The sequence below is a fragment of the Thunnus albacares genome, chromosome 19, assembly GCF_914725855.1.
Source record: "Thunnus albacares chromosome 19, fThuAlb1.1, whole genome shotgun sequence".
NCBI lineage: Eukaryota > Metazoa > Chordata > Actinopteri > Scombriformes > Scombridae > Thunnus > Thunnus albacares.
Genome location: NC_058124.1, coordinates 18,065,698 through 18,090,063, shown reverse-complemented (window position 1 = coordinate 18,090,063; position 24,366 = coordinate 18,065,698). Strand labels below are relative to the sequence as shown.

The window sequence follows — 24,366 nt, the reverse complement described above, 5'->3', positions numbered from 1 at the left end:
AAGAGAAAGTAAAGCATATGCCACTGCCAACCATAAATGAGAAAACTACTAATCAAGCCTCAAGCACCGCTCTGTCATTTGTATAGTGCCAGACAATAGATATTATGCTTTCAATTTGTCTCAGACCTTTTTTGGTGGTGAGGGGAGATACTGAAGTCCTGCCAGCAAACTGTCACATCTATTCCTTGTCATGATCATCCATCCTTCCTTCCTTCATTTCTCATCCAGCATGCTGTACAGTGCAGTTAGACGTGTTGAGAAAAACAAAAATAGCCTTTCAAATTAGCTCCAGCCCCTTGACAGTTTTGCTCTGAGCTTAACACTACCACCAGCAACTTAATATGAACTACATTCACATAAACGCCTCCCACACATGCACAAAGACTTGTCTCTCCGAGCGGGAGGCGGTTAGAGAAGACCTTGAGACTGAAGAAGTCTTTAAAATGTGCCGTCACCTTGCTTGGCACCTCCCAAAAGAAACATTCATTAAAGCAATTTATTCAGCACGGCTGTAACATTTTGACCAATTCAAATTTAAGAAGACGTTAAAACCTTATTACCGTAGGTGCACTCATCTGGTCTTTTCAAGAAGTTAATTGGCCCCAGATGAGCGCTTCTGTTGCTTTATCACTTTATGTCATTATAGGAAGACATTTCTTGACATTGGCTTGGTCCCGCCGGACAGGAACAAAATCCATACATTGATAAACACAACCTGAGTGCTTTATCATTTAAGAGCTGGTGGAAAGCCTCCTGGAAGCTAATTCAGATTACTGCAGACATAAAAAAAAATGTTTACAGTTCACTTTATTTCCAAAAGGGAGTAAATAAATGTAGACCAACAGCATTTTTCCCAATATATAACTTTATTTAAAATATTGTTACAATTTATTACTCTACACAACATGTTCAAACCTTTTTTATCCTTTTTCTTATATTGGTTAGTAAACCTTCATTTGTTTTTGTTTTTTTTAAGATATAAAACTCTCCATTTTGTAGCCTGGTTCAGCGTCAGGTGTTAATTGATGTCTTTAGACACTTAGTAAATGTGACACTGCTTCTCTTTTAAAACAGCTTGGTTCATTGTGTACGGTAGTTAGCTAATCCTCCATGTAGCCATTCACCACACACAAAATTAATGATCGACGGTGGCTCTAGTGTTGTACACCATCATTTCCCCAATCTGTATAATTTCTGCTTAAATAAATAAAAGTTTTCGAGTTGGAGAAACAAGAGTGCATTTTGTCCAAAGGATATCCTCTTTTTCTTTTTAAAACAACTATTTACAGGTTATGTAATAGACAAACAAACAAGGCTTATGTTTTTAATTAATTCATGTCACTGCCTACTTGCCATGGAAAAGCCCTGTGTGTTTCAAAGCAATGAACAGAAATTAATTACACAAAGGCTAACACTTTTTTAAACAGCACTTACATCCACCTTTCGTATTTGTCATAGGTAGGACACGTCAGCTGACACGGGGAAAGCCAGCAGCTAAGGCCCTCTGAGTGGGAGGTGTGTTCCAGAGGTCGACGAATAATCAGGTCTACACAAAAGCATTGCTGCTGAGACTAGCGTAGCGGCTCTGACTGAATCAACAGTGTCAAAAGAGAAGAGACTGACTGAGCGGCCTCATAAACACCACTTCAAACATTGGAGTCAGGAGCCTTGTGAAATGCTGTAGAAATAACATTTAAAATCTTTTAAGATATCTGCCGCTGAATTATGTTATGGAAATCAGCGCCGAATTAACACACGAGACTCGAGGAAACTGGTGTGTTACTATAGCAACACCATCATTTAAGATGAGCATTTCAGTGGCCGTCGTGATGAACACAAACTTTCTGAGCCTCACGTGCTGTCCACGCATGGATCTGTCCATCTCGTATTCTACTGCCGCCGTGTTTGTGGTGCAAACCAACATTCTTTTCATCTGTGTGAAATTCATTCTCCTTTTTATAAAGAGTCGTACACAGCACACACAGCACAGCGTACACTGACAAACGAAAAATATCAAACATGGGTCAACCCGTACAAAGACGTGCTTATTAACATTCTTGTCATCTCTCGGCTTTCACCTGAACACTGTTACTATGACATTTACCTCACTGATGGCTGAAACGGACGACAACTGACAGTACGCACACCTGCCTGTGACTGAGACTGAGCATAAGATGGCACCTGGCGCAGACGAGACAAACTGAGACACAAAAATAAACAAAACAAAACAAAAAAAAAAAACCCAGCAGCTTTCTAAAAGCCTATTCACAGCAGCACAAACCACAGGGACAGAGAACAAACATCAAACAGTAAAAAACACTGCTTTGAATACATTATTGGGAGGAGTGAGTCCGTCGGCTGACGGGAATAAAAGGAACTGAGGCTGTACTGAGCATGTTAAGCCAATGTGGTGCTGCCACGGCAACCACATCCCCTTGTGATGATGGGAGACCAACCTGGAGAGAGTAAGAGCACAGGACAGACAAGCCAACACACACAAACACACAACCTCTATCTGCCTCTGGCTCTATAGCTTATAAAAAAACATACAAAAAACACGTCATGGTCGAGCACCTCCAATTCTTATGTCATCCATCTCTAAATTGGCTATTACTTTGGCTGTCAAAATGACCATCCTGCAATCCAATGCACATTGCACCCTTTTTTTTTTCCTCAATCCAGCTATCTGTGGTGTGTGTGAGTAAAACACACAGTATGCTACTACAGTATGGTATGTATTGCTATAGGATGTTGTGTAACACAGGCAACAACTGGATGACAAATAGCAAAATATCTTGTGATGTTGCTTAACAATTTTGACAGACCACAAAGACAGAGGTGCAGGGAGACAGGGATGTGTGTGTGTGTGTGTGTGTGTGTTATGCTGAAAAAGCATGGGAGAGGCTGTGAATGTTAGCTAGACAATAGGAGACGCCTCCCATTTGTCTCCATCTGTCTGGCGTCTCCATTGTCGAACAGATATAAAACCCCATCTTCATTTGCTGCCTCGCACGCCGACAGCTCATCAGACACGTCCAATCAGAGCCTAAAAGCTTATCAGCAATGTCAATGATAAAACACAGAGGACACACACACACACACACAAACAGCACACACACACACACAGAAAAGCATGCTCCAAGGTAACTGATTGAAAGCAAATTATGACTATATCTCAGCATGAAATAAAAATGTATTGAAGCGAGAACTAAGCTCAACTGTAAAATGAATTCAGGTGAAACTTGTACTTGAGCTCTGAAAGTCAATGTGAATAAAAAAGTGAACTAACATGACACATCAGATTCAGGTTATTGGTCGCTGCCAGAAGGCGAGCAGAACACAAGGATCAGTCAGTAATGAATCAGCCGAGATTAACTTCTAGCCCTTAGTGGGATAAACAAAACTCTATTGCATTTAGGTAAAAAAATCAATACATTTCTGCACAATGTCTCCATTTTCTGTCAGGATGTAAACCTTTACTAAACTATGTGTTCTACACATTTAAAGTGAGACAAATGAACCCTCGAATAAACCTGTTTTCTCTGTATGAAAAAAAAGAAATGCTGCTTAAAAAAAACAACCAAAAAAAAAAAAAAAAGTAAAAACCGTAAAACTGCCATATCATCTTTTGTCATGTGCATAAACACACACAACTAATACTGTATCCATTTAGTTGCACTATGAGGCAGACATCTGCCTGCATTGCTATGTATGCTGATGGCTATGGTCACAGTCACACAACTTCATGCTCCATCCACTCTCTGTACAACACACGCACGCGCACACCATCTGTCCTCCCGACGTGGTTAATGGACAAACTGCAGAGGAGTGATACTTTGGTGGGTGACTTACAAAGCCCGAGGGAATCACTCTTTAAGAAGCTCTGAGACGATTTCTCTCTCTCTGCTCAAAACCTACGACTAAATCTCTCTTACACTCTGCTGCTCTCTGCTGCCTGTTCAGAAAACTGCAGCTCAATGGACGTACTCTTAAAAACTCTCTTGTTTTGTCCTCGTAGTCACAATTAGTTGGTCAGATTCCCCCGTGGGGAACGTGTGACATTTCAGAAACATCAACCCTTTAGCCTGACAACCTCTTTTTCAAGATATCCCTGCACAAAGTCAAGAAAGAGAACACCTCTTCCTCTCAACTTCCAAGCTCTGCAAAAATCACCACAATCAAAACACTTGCAAGGGGGATAAATATCCATACTGACATTAATAGCTTACTGCCAACAGACGTCGTTCTGAAGTAGTTAGACCAGAAGACGAGGTGAAACATGGAGATTAGTTGCCGCTTGAATGCAAGTGAGTTAGTATTTCATTGTGTTAGATCAAGAAACCAATTATTATAGGTCTTATATTAATCTATATTTTATCAGAAATAAGTTTGTTAAACATACACATAATTATGAACATGTCCCCCATATGTTTTCAGTTAGTTACATTTGCATCGCCTGTGTTTTCTGACAAAGACAGAATACTTCTGACCCCACAAATAGAAAACATAATTTTTCTGTTAATATCCAGCATCTGTGTAAAGCAAAAGATTTTGCTTTCTTTCGTAATCACTGCCTGTGAAAAGAGTCATGAGAACCCCATTTTCCTGTATCCCTCCCTTCTTATTTTCATCTCCATCGTCTCAGTTCTAGCTCAGCGGAGGAGGGCCAAGCTGAAGGCTTTAGACCGAGCAGATCGTGTTAAGAGAACTGACCGTCACAGTCCCATCCCGGATGTCAGCTGCCTTATCAAGTGGCGTTTCACCGAGGTGCTTCCTTTGCGCAAAAATGATGCCCGCAGTGCTGTGGTAACCTCGACCAGTCACACACTTCATGTATGTGTTACATCTCAACCACTAGCGAGACTTTGCTTGTGTCCTGCCCCACATCACGGAGCGGATGCATGGAGGAAAAACAACAGACACGCTATGGAGATCTAGTAAATGACATGAAAGTTGGCTTTTGTTTATTTTCCTTCATTGCTCTTCTTGCTGTGTGTATCCCTGGGTTTGGTTTAGTGTGACTATTCCAATTTCCCAAATTGGTCAATTCCAGTTTGTTTTCGGGGCATGGATCGCCTCAGTCTGTCACTCAGTTCTGTGTTTTGTCGATGGGCGCTCTCTGGGGTGGCTGTGATGATGCGAGTGGACCAATTCTAGTTCGAGTGATGACCAATAGTTTTAGGAAGTCGCAATCTCCCCCCCTAGGTGGCGCCATCCCTTCTGCTGTGTCTCCAGAGGAGGCAGATACTCTGGAATACAGAGAGACGGTTCAGGGGACAAATCTGAATGATGAGCTTTTTGCATGTAATGTTACTTAAGAAAATGCAGGCAGAACACAACACAGATGTCCCTGAGTTTCTATTTTGCCTTTGTAGCATACTGAACCCTCGTCTTGTGTCTGGATGACTCTGAAGTCCTCAACCTTCTTAGTTGTTCTTTATCTGTCTCCTTTCCTGTAACTCCAAAAGTTTGCTCACTCGTCCTCATGCCTCGCAGTTGTTTGTCGACATACTTGTATTGCTGGTCTCGTGCTGGCTCACATGGGCCAAATAGTTTCAACTTCCCTCTGCTGTGTGGGTCTCTTTGAGATGGCTCTGATAGCAAGTCACATGTCTATACATGCATCTATTCTAATTGCCTTTTTCTTCCTGTATGCACAAATACACCAGTATTGTTTTCTCGCAGATATCTGACAGCACCGGAGGAGAATTTACTCTCTCCTAAGGTGTTGAAAAAATACTGAGAAACTGGGGTGAACTGTCTACTAAAATGCAGCCTTTCCTCTGTTTTGTAGTTTTCCCATGACTTTGTTCAGTGCCTTGTAGGAGCCAATAGGAACTGAACGGAAGAGATAATAAAACAATACAAGTGTATCTGAATGCAGCCCTTGTAGGTCTGCAGTGATTTAATGTCAGTGAACACAAGTTACTTATAAACGTTCACACATATTCTTTCCTTTAAACACATTGGAATAAAAGAAGGTGGCAGACTTGAAATCCTTTCCCTCCCCCTGCTGTTTTAGTTTTCGCCAGACAGGAAATGTTTGCATAATTCATGGTACCACAGTACCACATCTGAATACATATTCCTTTATGATTTCCCCTATTTGAAATCTTGCCTCAAACTCTTCAGTGCTGGTGTTGTTTTACCAAGTGTTACTAAGAATAATATTGTTTTGTATTTAGGACAAAAAATACACAAGAAAAGCTTACCAGTGTTACTGCAGTTTTTGTTGTCTTTGTCAGATGCTTCTTCCTCAACCTGAACAAACAGTTAAAAAAAAAAAAAAAAATCACACTCAAAAGCCTGAAATAACCCATAAAAAAAGTTAGTGGCTTATTGCATTTGTTGAGATAAACGTAATAATAAGCTAAGTTTAGACTTTCATGACTTGGCATGGAGTCATGTGCCTTCCAGAATGAAAGAGGAAAGGAGTGGTCTGTACCTGTTTCCTCCACTTCAGCTCACAAAAGACCCGCTCAAAGCACTCATGCATGTAGTTAAACTGGGGGGGAAAAAAAGCAAAACAAAAAAAAGTTATTCAGTCTTTAGTTACAGCACCTTTGCTGTACAAAGTTAATATGACAAGGAGCCATTCACCTGCTGCCTTTGCTCCTTCTCACTACTGCTTTGATTACATTATGTTATTAATTCATGCATGTGTTATAGTGTTGATGGAATTTTACAACTTCCTCTTGTAAAAAAAATCACAGTATGTCACCCTAAAACAGCAAATTCCTGACTGAACAAATTAATACATATATATAATAGAAGTGCTAAACTCATCTTACAGTGGTGCAGGTGTGTGTACACTTACGTATGGAGTGAAGATCTTGACCCAGCGAGGTTTCTTCTCTCCTCTGGCGTACTCGAAACAGAAAGCCATCCCCTCCTCGTCAGTGTCCCAGCGCTGCATCTCCCCCCACTCAAAAGCTATCACCTGGTTCTGGGGGATGGGCGGAGTTGACAGTAGGTAAGTTCTCACAATTCAGTGTTTGGTGATTGGGTTGGATCCTCTATTCTGACACACACATACACACAAGCAAAAAAAATAGACTCACCTCCAGTGTGCCATCCTCGGTGCAAGCATGCAGCTTGAAGTGATGGATGCTGATCGCTGTGATGACGTGTCCCTTCCTCCTGGAGTCACAAGGGCAGTGGGGGAACGTCACCTCGTTGTACCCCTCACATGACCGCAACAGGCTCAGGTACTAACACACAGAGGTTTGATGAAGCACACACACACATACACACATCAGTGACTATTGCACTACAAAACTCAAGCTTACTGTGAGCAATCAGATTGAGGCAGAAAATCAGATTACACGTTTATAAGACTTGATTAAAACGCCAGTTAACATGCACTTGGACACTAATCAGATTTTTTCACTAACCCTAACTACTCTTAATTCATTACCAATACTGGCATATTTGTAAGAATATTTCAGTTTATTAAAGAGATACTGCTGCTTTAAGACATAACATTTTGTTGTTGTGTGCTGTTAGAAAGGCACACCACAATTTTAATGTACAAAAACTGTTCAGCAGTGAGCATTCAAGAGACACAGGTAAGGGTGCATGTAGCCAAATGACAGGGTCAGTGGTTTGATCCCTTGCTCCTCCTGTCCATAAGTCCAAGTGTCCTTGAGTAAGACACTCCAAATTGCTCCTGGGTGTTGTTAGGCCAGTGGCTTGAAAGGTAGCCAGCTGCCATCAGTGTGTGTGTGTGTGTGTTTATGGGTGAATGAAAGCCAAATTGTAAAGCAGTTTGGATAAAAGTGCTATATAAATGCTGTCCATTTAGTCAATTCAACATTTAGCCAGGGTGGTAACATAGCTGTGAATAGAGTTTTAACTTTATTTGCAGTGGTCCTCACACTCACTGAAGCCTTTAGAAACATCAATTTTAATTCAACAGCTTTATCTCTTTTTATACCATAGGCGGTGTTATTCTAAAATGTGAAAGGGTTTCTGCCTTTTCTGTTCATCTTTGGTAACGTTTTGGTGATGGCTCTGGTAAGCAGGCAAAGAGTGGAGTCATCCCAATCCCCTCCCTGAACAAAGACTGGTCTGTGGGACTGACCGTGGCCATCTTGCGCTGCTCTGCCAGTTTCTGCAGCTGGTAGGATTTGTCCTCTGTTTTTATGAATCCCTTCTTCACATCATCCAGTGCCTAGACAGACAGGGGGGGTGGGGTAGATGGGGGTTAGGGTGGCTTGTAGAGATACAACACCATTTATCATTTGAGGTCACAGAATAAAAATGATTATCCATTAAAGGGATTTAGCAGGAAAATATTCTGAGATCCCTCAATGGCAGAAATAATCGTGTACATTTTGAGTATTTTCATGCTTGTCAGAGATGCAGGCATCTACATGTGCTGAATGTGCTGTTAGAAATTAGAGTTTTAATAGGTCACTGCTGAACCTCACATGCCTGAAATGCTTCAGGTAGTGACCTTTATTGGTCAACGCACAGCCTAGCCTGTAGGCTGCTGCTGCTGCTGCTGCTGCAATGGCTATTTTTAGTGCATTTGTATTAGAGGATTAATTTTCCAGTTCACACTTTGTACTTCAAAAATTGTGAGGGAGTTTTGCTAGCTTTAATAATATTCAAGTTCCTCTGTTGTCTTAAAAAAGAACCTGGTGGAAATTCTCAACACTGATTTCAATTCTTGGTCATTTGTAGGACTTCCTGACTGGGATATTTTGTTCAGGATGTATTTTAGGGAGTATTTCAGTTACTGGCCTGGGTAAACACCAAACAATAAGCTGTTATCGTAATCAATTATTTACCTATGCACTCCAAGTCAGCAAGAATTCAACTAGTGCTAAGCTAGTATTTGCTTGTGTTATGGGAAGTCCACACCAGAAGCCTCAGAGGCATTTTTGATGTTCATCACTTTCCCAATTCACAGAACATACAGGCCTCCATTTTATCAAATGTATCAATCCGCACTGACTTCTGAGACACGGACATGTGACGCTTCTCACCACAGGACCTCGTGTTTTTTTCACTGGCAGGCTTTGTAAAGCCTTATTTCCACAAACAGACAGTTCGTATGTTGTGTACTTATTAGTGCTATATATCATTATTGATCAAGGCCCCCAGAGTTGCTGTGTGCTTTCTGATTTCACTATAGGCAAATTTCAGGCAGGGAAAATCAATGAATCAATAAATGAAACCAATCCCGTTTTCTTACAGTATACTTCCCATGGAGCCTAAAAGTAAAGTTCTGATAGTCCGCTTCACTAGACGGACTATCAGAAATGGGAATGACTGAAGCCTCAGGCGTTGTGCTGATGACAGGGCAGCTGCTTCTGAGGACAGAGACGGCCAAAAGGAGTCGGTGTGCATTGAACGGACTGGATGCTTCAGTAGCACTTATGTGCTGCTCACGGCTTGCTTTTAATGTCTATTCCCAGTTAGTGTCATAGCATGTTGGGAAAGTAACCTTTTGTTCACTGACTGGATATGTTCAAAAGGGCAGCAAAGGGTAAAGAATAAAAACATTCACAGAGGACTGATATAAATAGTAAACAGGAAAAGGGTTGTGCAAAAATCAGACAGGCTGCCAATGTGGTGTTACAGTATGTTTCCCTGGTTATGGCAGAAACTATCCATGACCAAAAAATGATGAAACATCCATGCATGTCTGAACAGTGCTTCAACTCAGAAAGAAGTAAATAAACTCTTGAAGGAAAAAAATCCACTAGCTCTAATGTTTAGTTGAGTTCCCTTAAGTCCATGGCAAGTGGGATTCAATTGTTGTTATTACCTGGTGAAAGCAGTAGTGCAGTGCCAGCGGGTTGTCTCTGAGCAACTCCTCCTCCTGGAAGCTGAACAACCATTTGCGGAGCGCCAAGCAAGTCCCAGGCACTGCCGACGTGTAGTTCTGCACATAAAGCTTGTGGGGGAACTCATTAGGTGCCAGCTTCCGCACTGGAACAAAAAAAATAGAAAGGAGGAGAGAGATGAGGAGGGGGATGAAGGGCAGGAGGGATGTGTTTAGTTATTTGAAAAATAATGAAGTCCAGTCTGTACCAAATTACCTGCCCTTGTCCAAAAATGCACACGTAACCTTAGGCTCAATGTATTTAAACTGAGCAGTTGCATGATACAAGTCTTAATTTAGAAAAATAGTGGTCATGTGATGAACTCACCCCGGAGGGGGTGGAGAGGGCTTTGAAATGAAACACATGAAAGTATGTGAAAGTGCTCTGTGAAATCACCATGTGAAATGCTGATAAAACATCAAATACAGAGTTCTTACCAAACGAGTGGTTGATGACTTCAAAAAGGGCAAAGTAGCTGGCCATAATACTGTCCATTCCAACCTTCAACACTAATGCCTGCAGGAAGAGCAATACAGAGTCAGCGATGCAAAAAACACTCTGAGAATTTCTGATAGACCGCAACATGAACATTTATCTTTAAAACTGTCTGCCTGCATTAGTTAGTGCCTTATTTTACTGTTGTATTATGTACATTTTCCCCAAATTTATATTATGCATTTAATAACAGGCAAGATTTGATTTACAGATGCACGATGCAGATGTCCAAACAATAAGGAAATATTCAAGCAGATGTGGGTAATGTGTGTGGTTTTACCTGGTACACCTGGTCTGTGGTGCTGTTCTTGCGGACTCTAACAGAGATGGTGGTCTTGTCTGGCAGGGCTATTCGCAGTTCTACATCTGTTACTCCATTGTAGTTCTGCACAGAAAGCAAAATATGGTGAGAACTGTTGTAAACCCTAACCTTAACTCAAGACTGGAGTAACAAGAATGTGTGCCTGCCTGTATATATATGCATATGTTTGCATTGAATGAAGTTCTTAAGGATTATCAAAACAAACAAAATACATAACTAAACCAGAACTATCTGTGAGTAATCCTAATCCCCCATTTGTGTTTCTTCAAGTGCCAGATTAAATCAGTAGTATTGTATTTATTTTAGCTTTTGTTATTCCATGTGCAACCAAGTTAACTATTTAACAGTTTTCACTTACCTGTTAAAAGAAACTCAAGACTGACAGATATGATTGCCAGCCAGCTACTTGCAAGCAATTAAACTCAACTGCCATAACAGCTGATGCTTTTTTAATGGCAATTAGCTTATTTTTTTACACCTAAAAACTCAATGATATTAAATAGATATATTCCTAATTAAATTTTAAGTTTAGAATTCCCCCAAAATCCCCATGATTAGGATCAAATTCAGATACAGAATATCAGACAAATACATCCCTAATATCCTCAATTAGGATAGCAAAAATGAACGACAGACTTTGATCTATCTATGGAAACAACACTGAGCAGTGTAATAAACAAGGCACTGTGTGCTGTGCAGTGTGCTGATTCCCTGTCTTAATAAACAAAAGTTGTACATCAGAGAAAGTTTTGAAAGATTTGCAGGAAAACTTTTTTTTCCAGTCAAAGCTACAACTTTTGAAAGGGCAGAATCATGCAGAAATAGCTCAATTTAAATCTAATACAATTCATATTACACTGACAACCATTATAGAAATGACAACATCGCATAACCTAAGAACAGTGGAATGATAATGCTACATGCACAAATGTGATGCATACCTCATCTGATTCAGATAGAAACTCCTGCATGATGTCACTCTCACCGATCACCCGCACGGAGCAAACTAGAGATATATACAAAGAAAGAGAAAGGAGAGAAAGAGGGGAGGTCAAAGTAAATCAAATAAACAAAGGACAGCTAAATGTCATGTTGCTTCAGTCTCCTGTGTGTTCAGATTAACATTATTGTCCATGTACAATGGAAAATTGTTTGAAAACACAATAAAAGAAAAACAAATTCACATCCACTGCACGCAGTCACAACTAATGCTTGGCCTATTTTGTTCTTCTTTCCATTTCTTCCCTTAGTGTGTACACTCGGATTTCAGTGGGTCTAGGTTGAAGTATGGAGCCGTAATTCCCCTTGAACAACATATTGATGGTATTTGAAAATCCTTTTGTCTTTGCCCATACAGAAAATCAATACACAAGTCGCTTGTGACCTTTAAAAGAAAAAACGCCTACCTCGCTCAAGGTATTCCTCCAGGCCTCTACGACGAGCATCTAGTTGCTGTTCAGAAAGGGAGAAGGGCCATTTGCCAGGAAGTTTTGGAAAGTTGAAGTTGGAAAACTCCCTCTTCAAGTTCTGGTGTAGGATGGCAAACTCCCGGTAGCGCTTTGAGCACAGCTGTCTGCCTGACATATACACATTGTACACCTATGGCCATTAAGAAAAAGACAGGACAGATAGGCCAGAGTGAATAGGAGTAGAAGGACAGACTAAAAAGAGTGACATTTTATTTGATACAAACACAGAAATAGCTATAAATCTCTACTTATATGAGAGATGTTTTGAGAGTAGCCACCATTGTCTTTTCATTGTTTTGAGAAAGAAAATGGCAAAGTGAACTGTAAAATCTGCACTCACCACAAACCTCTCGGAGTGCTGCTCTACATGTTTGTATGTGGGAATGGAAATGGGCACGGCCTGCTTGTCACTGTAGTCATAGTTGGGTTGGACATCCTCTCCGCCTTCCAACCCATCAGCCTCCTGGGGCGGAACAGACAGCACCGCCAGAACCAGCTCCTTCTCTCCGGCGCGGATCAGGTCCACAACCTGCTTATGAGTGGCACCCTCCACACTCACCCCATTACTGGAGGGAAGTGAAAGCAAGAGAAAAAGTGGAGGAAGAAGGGAGGGAGAGATAATTAGCTAAGAGCTGTGAAACTGTCTTTTCACAGTGTCTTTCACATGGTCAACTTATGTTAATATGTTTTTATGACCTGCGTGAGCAAACAGATCAAGCATTCAGCACTGACCACGGCAGAGCTTGAGCAGATATTTACCATGCTAGTCTGGTAGTATCTTTGGTGGGAATAATAATTAGGGGTGCACTGATCCAACTTTTTCTCTACCAATATTGATACCACAACTCAGGCTATCTGCAGATACCAAATCCAATACCGGTGCTCTCTTTTCCCACAATTAAAAGTCAATGAGTAATCATTTTTATGCAAACTACCATGAAGCCAGGGATTGCTGTGGCTGAATGAACACAGCTAATAGCAAAGACACTTAATTTTACAATCACACCTGACAAACAAACTGTACTAAATGTGGATCTTTAATGTCATGGGCGATACCAGATAAAATATTTATGCTACGAATATGCATCCTGTACATTGTCCTATTGTGGTGTGCGGTAATGTCAGCGTCCTCCATTGATTAACACAATGATGGGAGGGCTGAATAACCAGGTCAGCTCTAATGTCTCCCTTTCTTTTGGTGCTGTGATACACCTCCTTTCTTGGCTTTGCTGAGGCCAGATGGCACCAGCATCAGGTGTCTTTGCTAATCTTCCTATGAGAAACAGCGGGACAGACACAGGAAAGGAGGGAGTAAGCAAGAGTTGTGGGCATGGGTTTGTCAACTATAGGCCATGTTTCCTTGTATTGTTAATCAGTGTAGTATCATGCATCAAATAATCAGACAAACTGATATAAGAGGGTGGTGGAGAATAAAGTCAGCAGTTGGAGACGGGAAGAGCCGGTGTATTGTTTTGTGGGAGTAGAGATCGACGTGACGGCATTCCTCTGAGTTGTTCAACTGAACAGCGAAATTGGGGGGGGGGGGTAGGAGGTGACCAAAAAGGTGAAGATAAATCTCTCCCTCTCCACTACTCTGATCCCATCATCCTCTTGTTAGACAAAACAGAAACATAGCGGTGTCAGCCAGAGCGACGTCTCAGTTGGTGATCAGCAACAAAGGGAGTTGGTAGAATGTGAATTAGGTTAAGACAGAAACTAAGCAATATTAACAGTGAAGTAGCAGTGCTCCCATTTAGTTATCAGTAATTTTTTTTATTTTTTATCAATTAATGTAGTGATTATGTTTTATTGAAATGTTTAGTTAATAAATGATCACAAATACTGATAAATGCCTTTCAAAAGTTACCAGAACCTAAAGTGATGTCTGACAATCATTAAAAAAACAACAACACATAACTGAAATGGAGAAAATCAAGCAGCTCTTTACATTGTGGGTATTTTGATATTCACAGATATCATATTTAAATGCTTGATCAAAAATTTAAAAAATAAATGATTAAAGCTGATCAACAAGGTCATTTTTAATGACAATGATAATTTCCTTCCAAGTCTGACTATGAAAAATCTGATGTTCTACAAAAACCACACTCAGACAGTAATAAGTAGAAAGAATTAAGAAATACTATACTTAAGCTGGTTATCACCATTAAAACATATTGTTCCCTTTCCATGTTCCTAAAACTTTTAAGTAAAACACTGAGTTATGACATACTTATCTGTATGATTCTTTTGTGTTTTCGCAAAATGGCCAAGCTGGTTAATAAATCACATGATATCTACAGGTCCTGTCATATGACCAGAGAGAGATTTAACAGTTGCAACTGAGAAAACACAGGCTGGAGGGGGGGGGGGGGGGGGGGCTTTTTTGATGCCTCAGCAAGTGGTATTATAACCAGTGTTCCTTGTTCTCTGTTTCTCTTCTCCCTTTCTCTGAGTTGAGCTCATCTAGTTCACAGTTTACATTAGCATGTTTTCAACGCTCAAACATCATACTGACACTTAACCTAGGCCACAAATACACACGGTCTTCTAACAAACATATGATATATGGTAATTGTACACCACTGTTTATTAACATTTTTAGCATTTGCACACCTGGGAGTGTTTGAGGCTGTCATTATTAGAAGTCTGCAAATAGCAACTAAGGAAGGCTATATGTGGACATATCCCTTTAAAACTAATTGCCACATATCTACTGAGGGCTAAAGGCTATAAAACAAGATTGTACATTAAGTATCAATGGCTGACTGGCTGACTGATAGCTCACTCAGTCCTTTCCTTTACTGATCTACAGAGCTCGACAAAACATAACAAAACAAAAAAACCTCTGCAAGATGTCACCAGCATCCAGCTATACATATATCAAAACCACTCAAGCATACTGAATGGGATAAAGCATAAAAACAAAGGACAGCACCTGCAACTGTCCTGTGTAACTATAACAGATCGGCTGGTCTGTCAAACGGTGTCTCGTCAAGACAAGAAGCGCACACAACCTCACAATATATGATGTTGAATTTGAGCGACAACACTGCCATCCACTGTCTTCGGGCAGGGTCATAATACACATCCCCACTATTATTCATATGACAATGCAATGTCAACAAGACTGTCACTTGAATTTCGTCCTCAAAAGCATGCTGAAACAGGCACTGCGCAAACAGGGATAGCAAACAAGACGGTAGCTACCTGGTTAGCTATCTGGCTAAAGCTAATCAACATGCACAGCCTGTTGTCCAACTTATGTAAGCTGGTTAGCTTTCTACTAACCGCTGCTCACTAGCATTAGCTTGGTGTTGCTACACTACAACATATTTAGACAGCTTTCCCTTAGTAACGTTAAAAAAATAACTTTGGTTAGACAAATAACTAGTTATCTAAGCAAACGCCTACTTGTGTTATCATAACAGACAAGTGACGCATACCTTGAAGATGGCTAATGCTTGAAAATGGATCAACAGCTAAATTGGGTAGCTAGCGTTACTTGCTAACTACCTGGCTTCAGGTGAAAAGAGAGAAGCTGACTTACACCTCCAGGATCCGGTCACCCTTCGCTATCCCGGCTCGGTCTGCCGCACCTCCGGGCAAAACAGCGCTGACATGCTGAAGGGGAGCGTACAGTTCCCCGTTGATGCTCCGAAGCTGTCCTCCTTCGCTAACTTGACCGCGAACGTTGAAACCGTAGCCCGATTCGGACTTGACAATCCTGACCATCCGTGGACCCGACGCTACCATAGCCGTGTTCTGGCCCGCGGTGCCCGCAGACAAACCGACAACCGGGCCGTTACGGGACGAAGAAGGGAGAGCCGACCGAGTTTCATCGCCTTCTACATCCGCCATCTTATCCACAGGCCCTACCCCCCTCCAGTCGGTGCTGTCTTCTAGCAAATTCAAAACAACACTCGAGCTCTGTCCGCGTTACCTCCACAGACCGACTCTGTTGTTGATAACCCGCCTCTCGGCAGCGTCACGAGACACTGACACACAACGTGACCTCCCGGAGGCGTCACCGAAATTCTGGTCTGCTGTTCTGTGTGTATCAATGTAAAGTTATATATCACTTTAGTGTTCAATCATCCCTCCAGAAACGCTTTAATATGTATATAAAACACTCTACTTTGAATAATAATTTGGGTCTGATATGATTTTTACCCAAAAACCTTCAATAATCTTCTTAAAATCCTTTAAATGACATCTACTCCTTCTCCCTCATTAAAAATTCCAGCATCTATAAATATGCAAATGTATATTTGTTTCAGAAGTTTAACTGCTGAACACAAAATGTCTCCTACTACTACACTGTAAAGTCCATTTTCAATGTATGTGTACTTTGAGGCTTCAAGTTTCCACATCACACTTAATGTAAGTTAAAAATTGGACCAGGATTGACTTCCAAATTATTTGTGATGTCAAAAATCATGCCCCTTAAAACTGGATTTTCAATGAGCACAGAGAAACTTCCCACTTTAGGCAGCACACACATCATTATGCATAGTGAAACTCAAACATCCAACTGTAGGAACAAGAAGAAAAACACATTTTTGAGTGGAGGGGGACTTTAAGATATTATTTGTTGACGTGAAAATATGAGCAACAGATTTCTAGATTGTGTCACTAATTCCCTTATTATATGGAGCATTATTAACCAATAAAAACGTTGTGTTTGCACTTTTTTTAAATGCAGTGCTTTTTCAAACTAAATGTAAGATTATTTAAATAGAATATATATTTTAACAATGATATATTTTTATAAAAATATACATTTTACCATAAATGTAATTCAAATTTTACATTAATATGTAGGCTATACTATGTTTATAGTACTATACATTTTTATGGAAATTTATTTAGAAAACCCCTCTGAGGACAATTTCATTTCTCTCCTCTTACATGTGTCTTCATCATTATTATTAAAAGTCTCCTTTTTTGACATGATTTTAAATTTAAATTTAATTTCATGATTAGTCTTATTATTATTTCATTATTTTCTCTTAAAAAGGTCTGGAGTATAGACAGTTATGTATGCTCATAAAGTGCTAGCCTAGTGTTGTTTATCTAAAGGAGAGTTGGGATTCATCATGTTAAATATTTTTATTTGAGACTTGGAAACCAGGATGACAGATGAGTTAAAGGTGGTTTCACTGGTTCTCGAGTATTTGTTTTAGTTTTGGTTTAACAGAAAATAATTTTCAACTGTTTTCTTGGGAACTCTCTCTCTCTTTCTCTCTCTCTCTTTCTCATTTAAAATTAAAACATAAATAAAACATTTCTGATGCCGAGCACTGATATCATTGTGCTTTGTATCAATGTTATCTTGTGCAATCCATCTACACTGCTGATGGACAACCGTGTGCAATAGAGGTGCTGGTTACTAACTTTGAAACTGGGAGCGAGAAGTAACCTTTGATGTCACCTGCTGTACTATTCGGTTGGAATGAAGACCTGCAGGTTGTCAGCCCTTCAGGCACATTATTACTCATTACTGACAAGAAGCATGACGTTAAAAGTTTATTGGTGTTTGAGCTTATCACTGCTGGATGCTGGACCAGAGTCCAAAATATAAGCTGAAAGAACAAATGTGTACAGTAAAAGAAACTAATTACAGTTATTAAAGTAATATCAGTATCAGTGCCACTTTGCAAAACTACTTTAAGTCTTATTCAAAATTCTACTTGAAAAATATGAACCGAAAATGTGCTGATGTACCACCATGTTAAAACATACTTACATTTATGCGTGTGGTAATCCCTATATAGTTCAGGGCTATAACTATACATGCTATTCATCTACCCATCTACTTCTATCTTATACCTTTTCATGGCAGCCTGTTCTGACAGGAAGGGTCCAACCAGGTCAGGTCTCCAGTCTATCACAGGGCTAACACATACAGACAACTGCATTCACAGTCACACCTACAGGCAATTTAGAATTTCCAGTTCATCTAACCTGCATGTCTGTAGACAGTGTGAGGGAACTGGGGCACCCACAGGAAAACCACACATACACAGAAAAACATGCAGACCCTGCATAGAAAAGTTCCAACTGACCAGGTCAGATTTAAACCCTCAGCTGTGAGGCGTCAGCACCAATCGGTGAGCCATTGTACGGTAAATCATTAACTTATTGTCTTTTATATGGTGCATGTAAACCCTCATTCTGCAAGGTAGCCTACTTACTAAATAAATCAATCATATATGTGTAGTGGAGTCTTAAAAAATGAAAAAAAAATTCAGACAGTATCTTAAAACTACAAAATTACAGTGACGATTTTCTACATTTGCATGATACATGCAATATCAACATCCTTCTTGTCATAACTTGCAGTTGTATTTTTTCTTTCCCAAAGTTAATGCCGTAAAATTTAAGGAATGACAACCAAGTATCAACAGAATGAAACCACTAACTGTGTTTTGGGCAAACATTACAGGTATCATGAGCTCACTTAGACTATGGTGCCGACGTGTCTGTGCAACTGTTATAAAATACTGGCAGAAATATTACAGCCATGCAGTAACACACAAATTGCGCAAGTCAATTGTTTCAAAGAAAAAAAAAGTTTATTGCATTCTGTGACACAACATAGTTTGTTATTTATTTATTTATTTTTAGTGCCTTAAAGCAGTAGTAAATATTTTGTCCTTCAGAACAGCTGTCAAGGGACACACTTTTATTTCACAAGGCAGGCGGCTCTTTTAGCTAACCCCAAGGTGGCGCTTGTAACCCTATTTTTTGTTTGTGAAGTACTCATGGCACATCTGAGTGAGGCAGGACACCAAGTTGACAAATTCACCAAAGTCCACGCTGTTGTCCTTGTTTGTGTCCAGGTCCTTGAAAATGCGGTCTAATGCTGCCTTGTCATTGGCTTTCTGCAGGTGAGAGAAGAATTTAACAAACATGTAGACTGACTATACACAAATTCCAGATATACACATTATTCAATTTTGTAGATGGTTATTTTAAGTCATGTGTAGGTTAGTTCTCAGCATGACCTTCATCATTATAAAGCATAGAACAATAGTCACAACCAGAAAGTACTACAGGCTGTAATCATGCACAAACTCTATCAGAAGCATCACCATTCTGCATACAAAGCCTCATAATACACATGTACAGTATACCGGGGTACTCATGCATCCTACAAGGGTGGGATATTGAGAGGTCAGAGGTCACTCACGCTCAGAAGCTCCGACAATTCATTCTGAAGAAGCTCTTTCAGCTCTCCCTTACTCAGGGTGTATTTGTCCCCCTCTTTGCCAGAGTATTTATTGAAGGAGGTGATGAGGAGAGCCATAGCCTGCTGGACGTCAGACATGATGATTGCTGGTTTAAGTGGACAGAAAGAAAAAAATAGAGTTAAATATGGACAAATTTAATTTTCCCTTATATCATCAGAGCATCTTGTGATGGAATGGGTTCAGGTCAGACTGGCCAAGTATTTTCCTTACATATCTTCATAATACTAAGTGAAGAAGTTGCTCACATGATGATGATGCTCTCATTTAAACCTGCTATGACTCCATCTAGTGGCAGAGTCAAGGTCTGTTAACGTTCACTGATGCACACTATAACGAATCATGTGGTGGTGTGGTCAAATTTGGAATGTTAACAAAGGACCAAATATCTTCAACTCGAGGGAGTGGTTGAAGGGGGAAGGAAGGGCAACAGGCGACTGAGCTCATATCTAAGAAGAATGCAAGCTCCGTCTGGTAAACTGTGAACTGAACAGATTCATTTAGCTGAGGTACAAGTTATGTAATTCTTTTTTTTAAAGACTGAGCATTGCTCTTGTAAATCTTACATCCTGGTTATAAGCCAGCTAAGCAAATAAGATATACAAAACAAATGTTGATAATAATAACTAGCTTGAAACATAAAGGAATTCCAGCTTTCATTCATTAAGTGCTCGTTAGCTGCAAGCAGCTGACATCGTTGCTTTTGTCTTTGTCAGTGTTTGGCTCTGGGTTTTCCATGGAGCTAGTTAAAAATAAACCCTTGGTAGTTTCCACCAGGGCCCAGCCACTCTCATTTCCCCCTGTTAACGGTCTCTAACGCAGCATTGCTGCGGAGTGACACAGGACACTGTTATGACAACAACTTAATCTCTCTGGGTAACTCAGTAGAACTAAGTAAAGAAGCAGGTCAAGACTTGATTTAAGTCCCAGTAGTGTTGTCAGATGTTTGTTTTCTTAACGCTGTATATCTGAAATGTGTGTTTTCCACTGACTCCATGAACCCCAGAGAGTCAGTTTTGGTTCCATTCTCACTCTCGTGGTGCTCTTCCCTCTCTGGGGTGTGGTAGTCGGAGGAAACTGTGAGAGTTTGTAAACAGATGGGAATTGCGGAGGAAGAGAGCACAAAAAGAAGAGATAATACTGTTTGTATAACTGTTTTAGATTTTTAATTTGGTTGTAATTAAAAGTACGAGTCAAAGCTTGATGCTAATTTCTGAATGTGCAATGCATCAGTAAAAGGATATTCCAGACTCAAATTAGCCAAATAACTGGCATCGGAGCAAAGTGAGAAATATCTTGTGCAATGTTAAGTTTCACAAGCAATGAAGAGAAGTGAAAGTTGGCACAAAACAAACACTACACTGCATGCAGAGCTGGTAACTTTGCACAGATAAAAGTTACTGAAATGGTGTGACAGTTATTGCATTTAAAATAATTTCACATCGTAAAAAGTTTTAGTGCTAATGAAACTAAACCTCAAACAACACTGTTTAGATGTTCTACTCACCAAGGCTGATTTGCTGAGATCCGAGGAGATTAAAGAGTGAAAGGGAGTCTTGAGGAGCTGTAGTGATGGAGAAACTGGATGCAAAGGATACTTTATACATCACCACACCCTTTATCCCTCCCTCAATAATGCTCCTTTCATCCCCAACCACTCCCCCCTCTCCTCTGTGTCCTGTTACTTTTTTTTTTTATTTCCCAGTGTATTATTTGTGAAACACTGAATTTATGTATTGTTACTTAGAAACAATAATCAACAAATAACTATGCTGGTTGTCAGGGGGTCTGCTCTGAACTGTTTTACACCTCATGCCAAAAAATAACAGTTTGAGCATTGTGCACATTTGCATTCAGGAACACTTAAACTTAACTTAAACTTAAATTAGCATTTGTGAGAAAAAAGTTTCTAATGTTATGATCTCAAGGGTGCATGTGAATCTACAGTTAGTGCTAATTATCCTGCAGAAAGTATAAGACATGTGGACTATGGATGGGGGTGTGCTGTATCTTTAAGAGTCTTTTCCAACACAAAATTGGATGTTATGTGCTTTTTCATGCTTGTTACTGCTAATTAAAGCCAACCTAGAGTGAGTCTTAAAAAAGATTCTTGGATTGTGTAGTCGCATTCAGCGGCTTCTTTTAGGGTTCACTTTTTTATTAACCCTTTAAAGGACAGTTTGCATGGGGTCAAGAACTTTTAATCTTCATTTCTCCAAACAACTAGCTTTTATCATAATTTTTGCACATGTGATTTAACTCATAGTTCCACTATCTTCTCACTGTTTGAGTTTACAAGTTTGTCATGCTGTGTATATCTTTTTGCAACCAATCCTAAATAAAATTTGAACATTTATCCGAAATCTCAAAAAGACAAAGAAGAGACTGCAATGCCCTTCCTGAAAAGCTTACTGCCTGGCAAAATCAGTGTGAGTTAAATGTGCATTTTGTTTTTTATCCACTCATGTGTCAGAGAACACTTTAAATACACAGTGTAATAACTAATTTCTGGGGTTTTTCAATATATAATTGACTTTTTTCTATTTCTGTTTAATTGTTTGATTATAAAATGAAAACGTTGGGCGAAGTGACTCACTGAGCGATGATTGTTATAGTCCTGAGTGGATCCACTCTTCCTTGCAATTTTGTGGTGGAGGCTGTGACTCACAGTCATGTCCCTGAAGCTAATGCGTCATACTGCAGAGACCAGAAATCAGAGACATGAAAATCAGCACTGTGGCAAATCTGCGTTTGTTTCCGTGTGGTCTGTTGGACAACTTTTAGTTAGATATCAAAGATCTTTTCGTGTCTTTCCTCTTCGGTCAGGGTACAATTGTTTAGGTCTCTAATTAGCAACTTCAATCAAAGTCAAAGCAGATTGTACAGATCATAGGCTAGAAGTCTAGTCACCATTTATTTCTTCTATAGCTGAATGTATAATGCAAACTCACTTGGAGATATTTTATTTACTGTCCTCTTTCACAACAAGGAAAACATGAGTCAAACTTTTTTCCTGCCATCTTCCTTCCCCATCTTACTCACTCAGATCTACCAAATAAGGGAGAGAATATCCATGGAAACCAGATTCTGTATCATAGCCAGCTGTGATTCATATGAAATTGTTTGCATGACAGGGGGAGCTGTTTCATAACTTATCTAAGACTCATGGTCAACATTGCAGTTGTCCAGTACAGTTATAATATTTTGCCATCTAGTGGTCAAGCAGAAAACATATTCCTATAATGTTCACATGCTGCCTTGTGTCTTTCTTGTAATGAAGTGGTGCCCTGACCCAACTGTGTTTTATAAATTTGGTTGTGTTTTCTGTATTTGCAGCACTTTTGTGTATTGTGTTGTATTTTCTGTATTTGGTTGTTTGTTTTTCTTTATTTCAGCACTTTTTCTGTATTTGGTTGTGTTGAAAGTGTTTTTTGACTATTTGCATGTGTTTTCAAAGTTGCATTGAACTCTCAGGGCCACCGTATGAATGTCTAAATGCTGTTTCTTTAACTTTTTTTTTCTTTTTCTTTTTGGAACTAATTGTTTATTGGTTTAAAGACAATTAGCACAGTACAATTGTACAATCAATTACAAATAGTCAGAAAATTACAGTATACGCTGTCCATGTATGACAAAGAATAGAGAAAAGGAATAAAAATAAAAATAAATAAATACATAAATAAATACATAAATAAAAAGGAAAAAACAGGGGGGTATAGGGAGGAGAGGGGGATGTTCTCTTCATAACATGACTACCATAGCAGGGCTCCACCTTCTCAAGAATTTCTTCCACTGAAACCACAAGTTATGTGATATTTTTTCCATATTATGGAGTAGCCACAAGCACTCTTCCCATGACTGAAATGTTGGGACAGTGTGAGTTTTAACCAGTTTACAGTGATTCCCTCAATGGCTGACACTAGGAGAATCCGAAAAAGATATAACTGGCTTCTGCTTTTAATTTCTTCAGGGATAACGCCCAGTAAAGCAACCAATGGTTCTTGTGGGATTTGTATTTCCAAAATAGAATTGAGAGCTATATGAATCTCATCCCTAAATCTTTTAAGTTTGTTGCATGACCAGAAAGTGTGGCCAAAGTCGGAATCCATTTCCCCACAATACCTCCAGCAGTTGCTGGATGATGATGACCCAATCTTCCCTGCTATATGTGGTCTTCTAAAATATCTCATTATTAGTTTCCATTTAAATTCTCTCTGGCTATTAAAGCAAGTTACTAGGTGTGGCTCAGAACAGATGTCCTTCCAAGTCTCCACGGAGATTTCTTGCTGTACTTCTTCCTCCCACTTTGTGTAAAACGAGTCATGTGATCCCATGTAATTGAGCTCTGATAGAGATTCTTAATTATATATGATAAATACTAGATTAATGCTGTTTCAGAGCATTCTCTACACTCTTGGGAGAGAAACAATATGTTTATAATATACTCATCATATGTACATTTTTAATTGTCAAATGTAAACTCTCTCCAGACTGCTAAAACTCCCCAAAGACATAACCTGTCTTCAATGGTAGATATGGCCTTTCTTTCGGCAGTGTCCACTCTGTGTACAGTTGTGTTAGTTGTTTTACTATTGCATGGTGGGGTACAAAATCTTGGATATATCCTGACTATAACTAGCAAAACATTGGTTCACATCTAGAAAAACACAAACAAAAGTTACCTCTTCATTTATAACAAGGTAACAATAGTTTGATATCATTTCCTGTGGCATCATCAACAAAGCGGATGTTGGAAGGGTTGGTCTGTTCAGAGCCTTGCCGTTATTGTTTATTAAATTGAGCACAAAGGGGGGCTGTTCTGCCTGTGTGTGTCTAAAGGTGTGGTATGCATTAGTGAATGTTTGCTAATCTCTTAAGTGACGCCGATACACACTTTGCCACAGAGTGAATTGGGAAATGTTAATACGGTGTGAGTATGTGGGATGATTCAGTTTGACAAAGGTTATGATGTCATAACTTGTCTGTCTCTT

The 24,366-nt window shown here is 39.7% G+C and overlaps 2 protein-coding genes across 4 annotated transcripts in view; both read right to left on the bottom strand.

Moving 5' to 3' along the window:
- snx27a (sorting nexin 27a) overlaps positions 1–16,103 on the bottom strand; it is a 48,081-nt gene extending 31,978 nt beyond the window's left edge. The window contains exons 1-13 of one of the 3 annotated variants that reach the window (XM_044336712.1): positions 15,673–16,102; positions 12,463–12,688; positions 12,060–12,252; positions 11,595–11,659; positions 10,612–10,716; positions 10,274–10,352; positions 9,779–9,942; positions 8,084–8,173; positions 7,062–7,211; positions 6,818–6,946; positions 6,446–6,505; positions 6,213–6,261; positions 845–5,249 (exon numbers count right to left, since the gene is read on the bottom strand). In XM_044336712.1, coding sequence (XP_044192647.1) covers positions 5,179–5,249; positions 6,213–6,261; positions 6,446–6,505; positions 6,818–6,946; positions 7,062–7,211; positions 8,084–8,173; positions 9,779–9,942; positions 10,274–10,352; positions 10,612–10,716; positions 11,595–11,659; positions 12,060–12,252; positions 12,463–12,688; positions 15,673–15,983 — 1,692 coding nt within the window. In that variant the 5' untranslated portion in view covers positions 15,984–16,102 and the 3' untranslated portion in view covers positions 845–5,178. Of the gene's footprint in view, positions 1–844; positions 5,250–5,281; positions 5,839–6,212; positions 6,262–6,445; positions 6,506–6,817; positions 6,947–7,061; positions 7,212–8,083; positions 8,174–9,778; positions 9,943–10,273; positions 10,353–10,611; positions 10,717–11,594; positions 11,660–12,059; positions 12,253–12,462; positions 12,689–15,672 lie in introns of those variants that run through there. The other 2 variants (XM_044336711.1, XM_044336713.1) reach the window with 2 other exon arrangements.
- A 2,575-nt stretch (positions 16,104–18,678) lies between these two features.
- On the bottom strand, positions 18,679–20,963 carry LOC122969767 (ictacalcin-like). Its single transcript, XM_044335738.1, has 3 exons — positions 20,883–20,963; positions 19,318–19,463; positions 18,679–19,009 (listed from the first exon to the last, which is right to left on the bottom strand). Exons 2-3 carry the CDS (start codon positions 19,453–19,455, stop codon positions 18,866–18,868), a joined length of 282 nt encoding a protein of 93 aa, XP_044191673.1. The 5' UTR covers positions 19,456–19,463; positions 20,883–20,963; the 3' UTR covers positions 18,679–18,865.
- Between the last annotated feature and the right edge of the window lie 3,403 nt (positions 20,964–24,366).

Coding starts and splice junctions, on each gene's coding strand:
- LOC122969767 (XM_044335738.1), bottom strand. CDS start 19,455: ATGTCTGACGTCCAGCAGGCTATGGCTCTCCTCATCACCTCCTTCAAT. Junction 19,010..19,317: donor AATTGTCGGAGCTTCTGAGC/GTGAGTGACCTC, acceptor TCTCACCTGCAG/AAAGCCAATGACAAGGCAGC.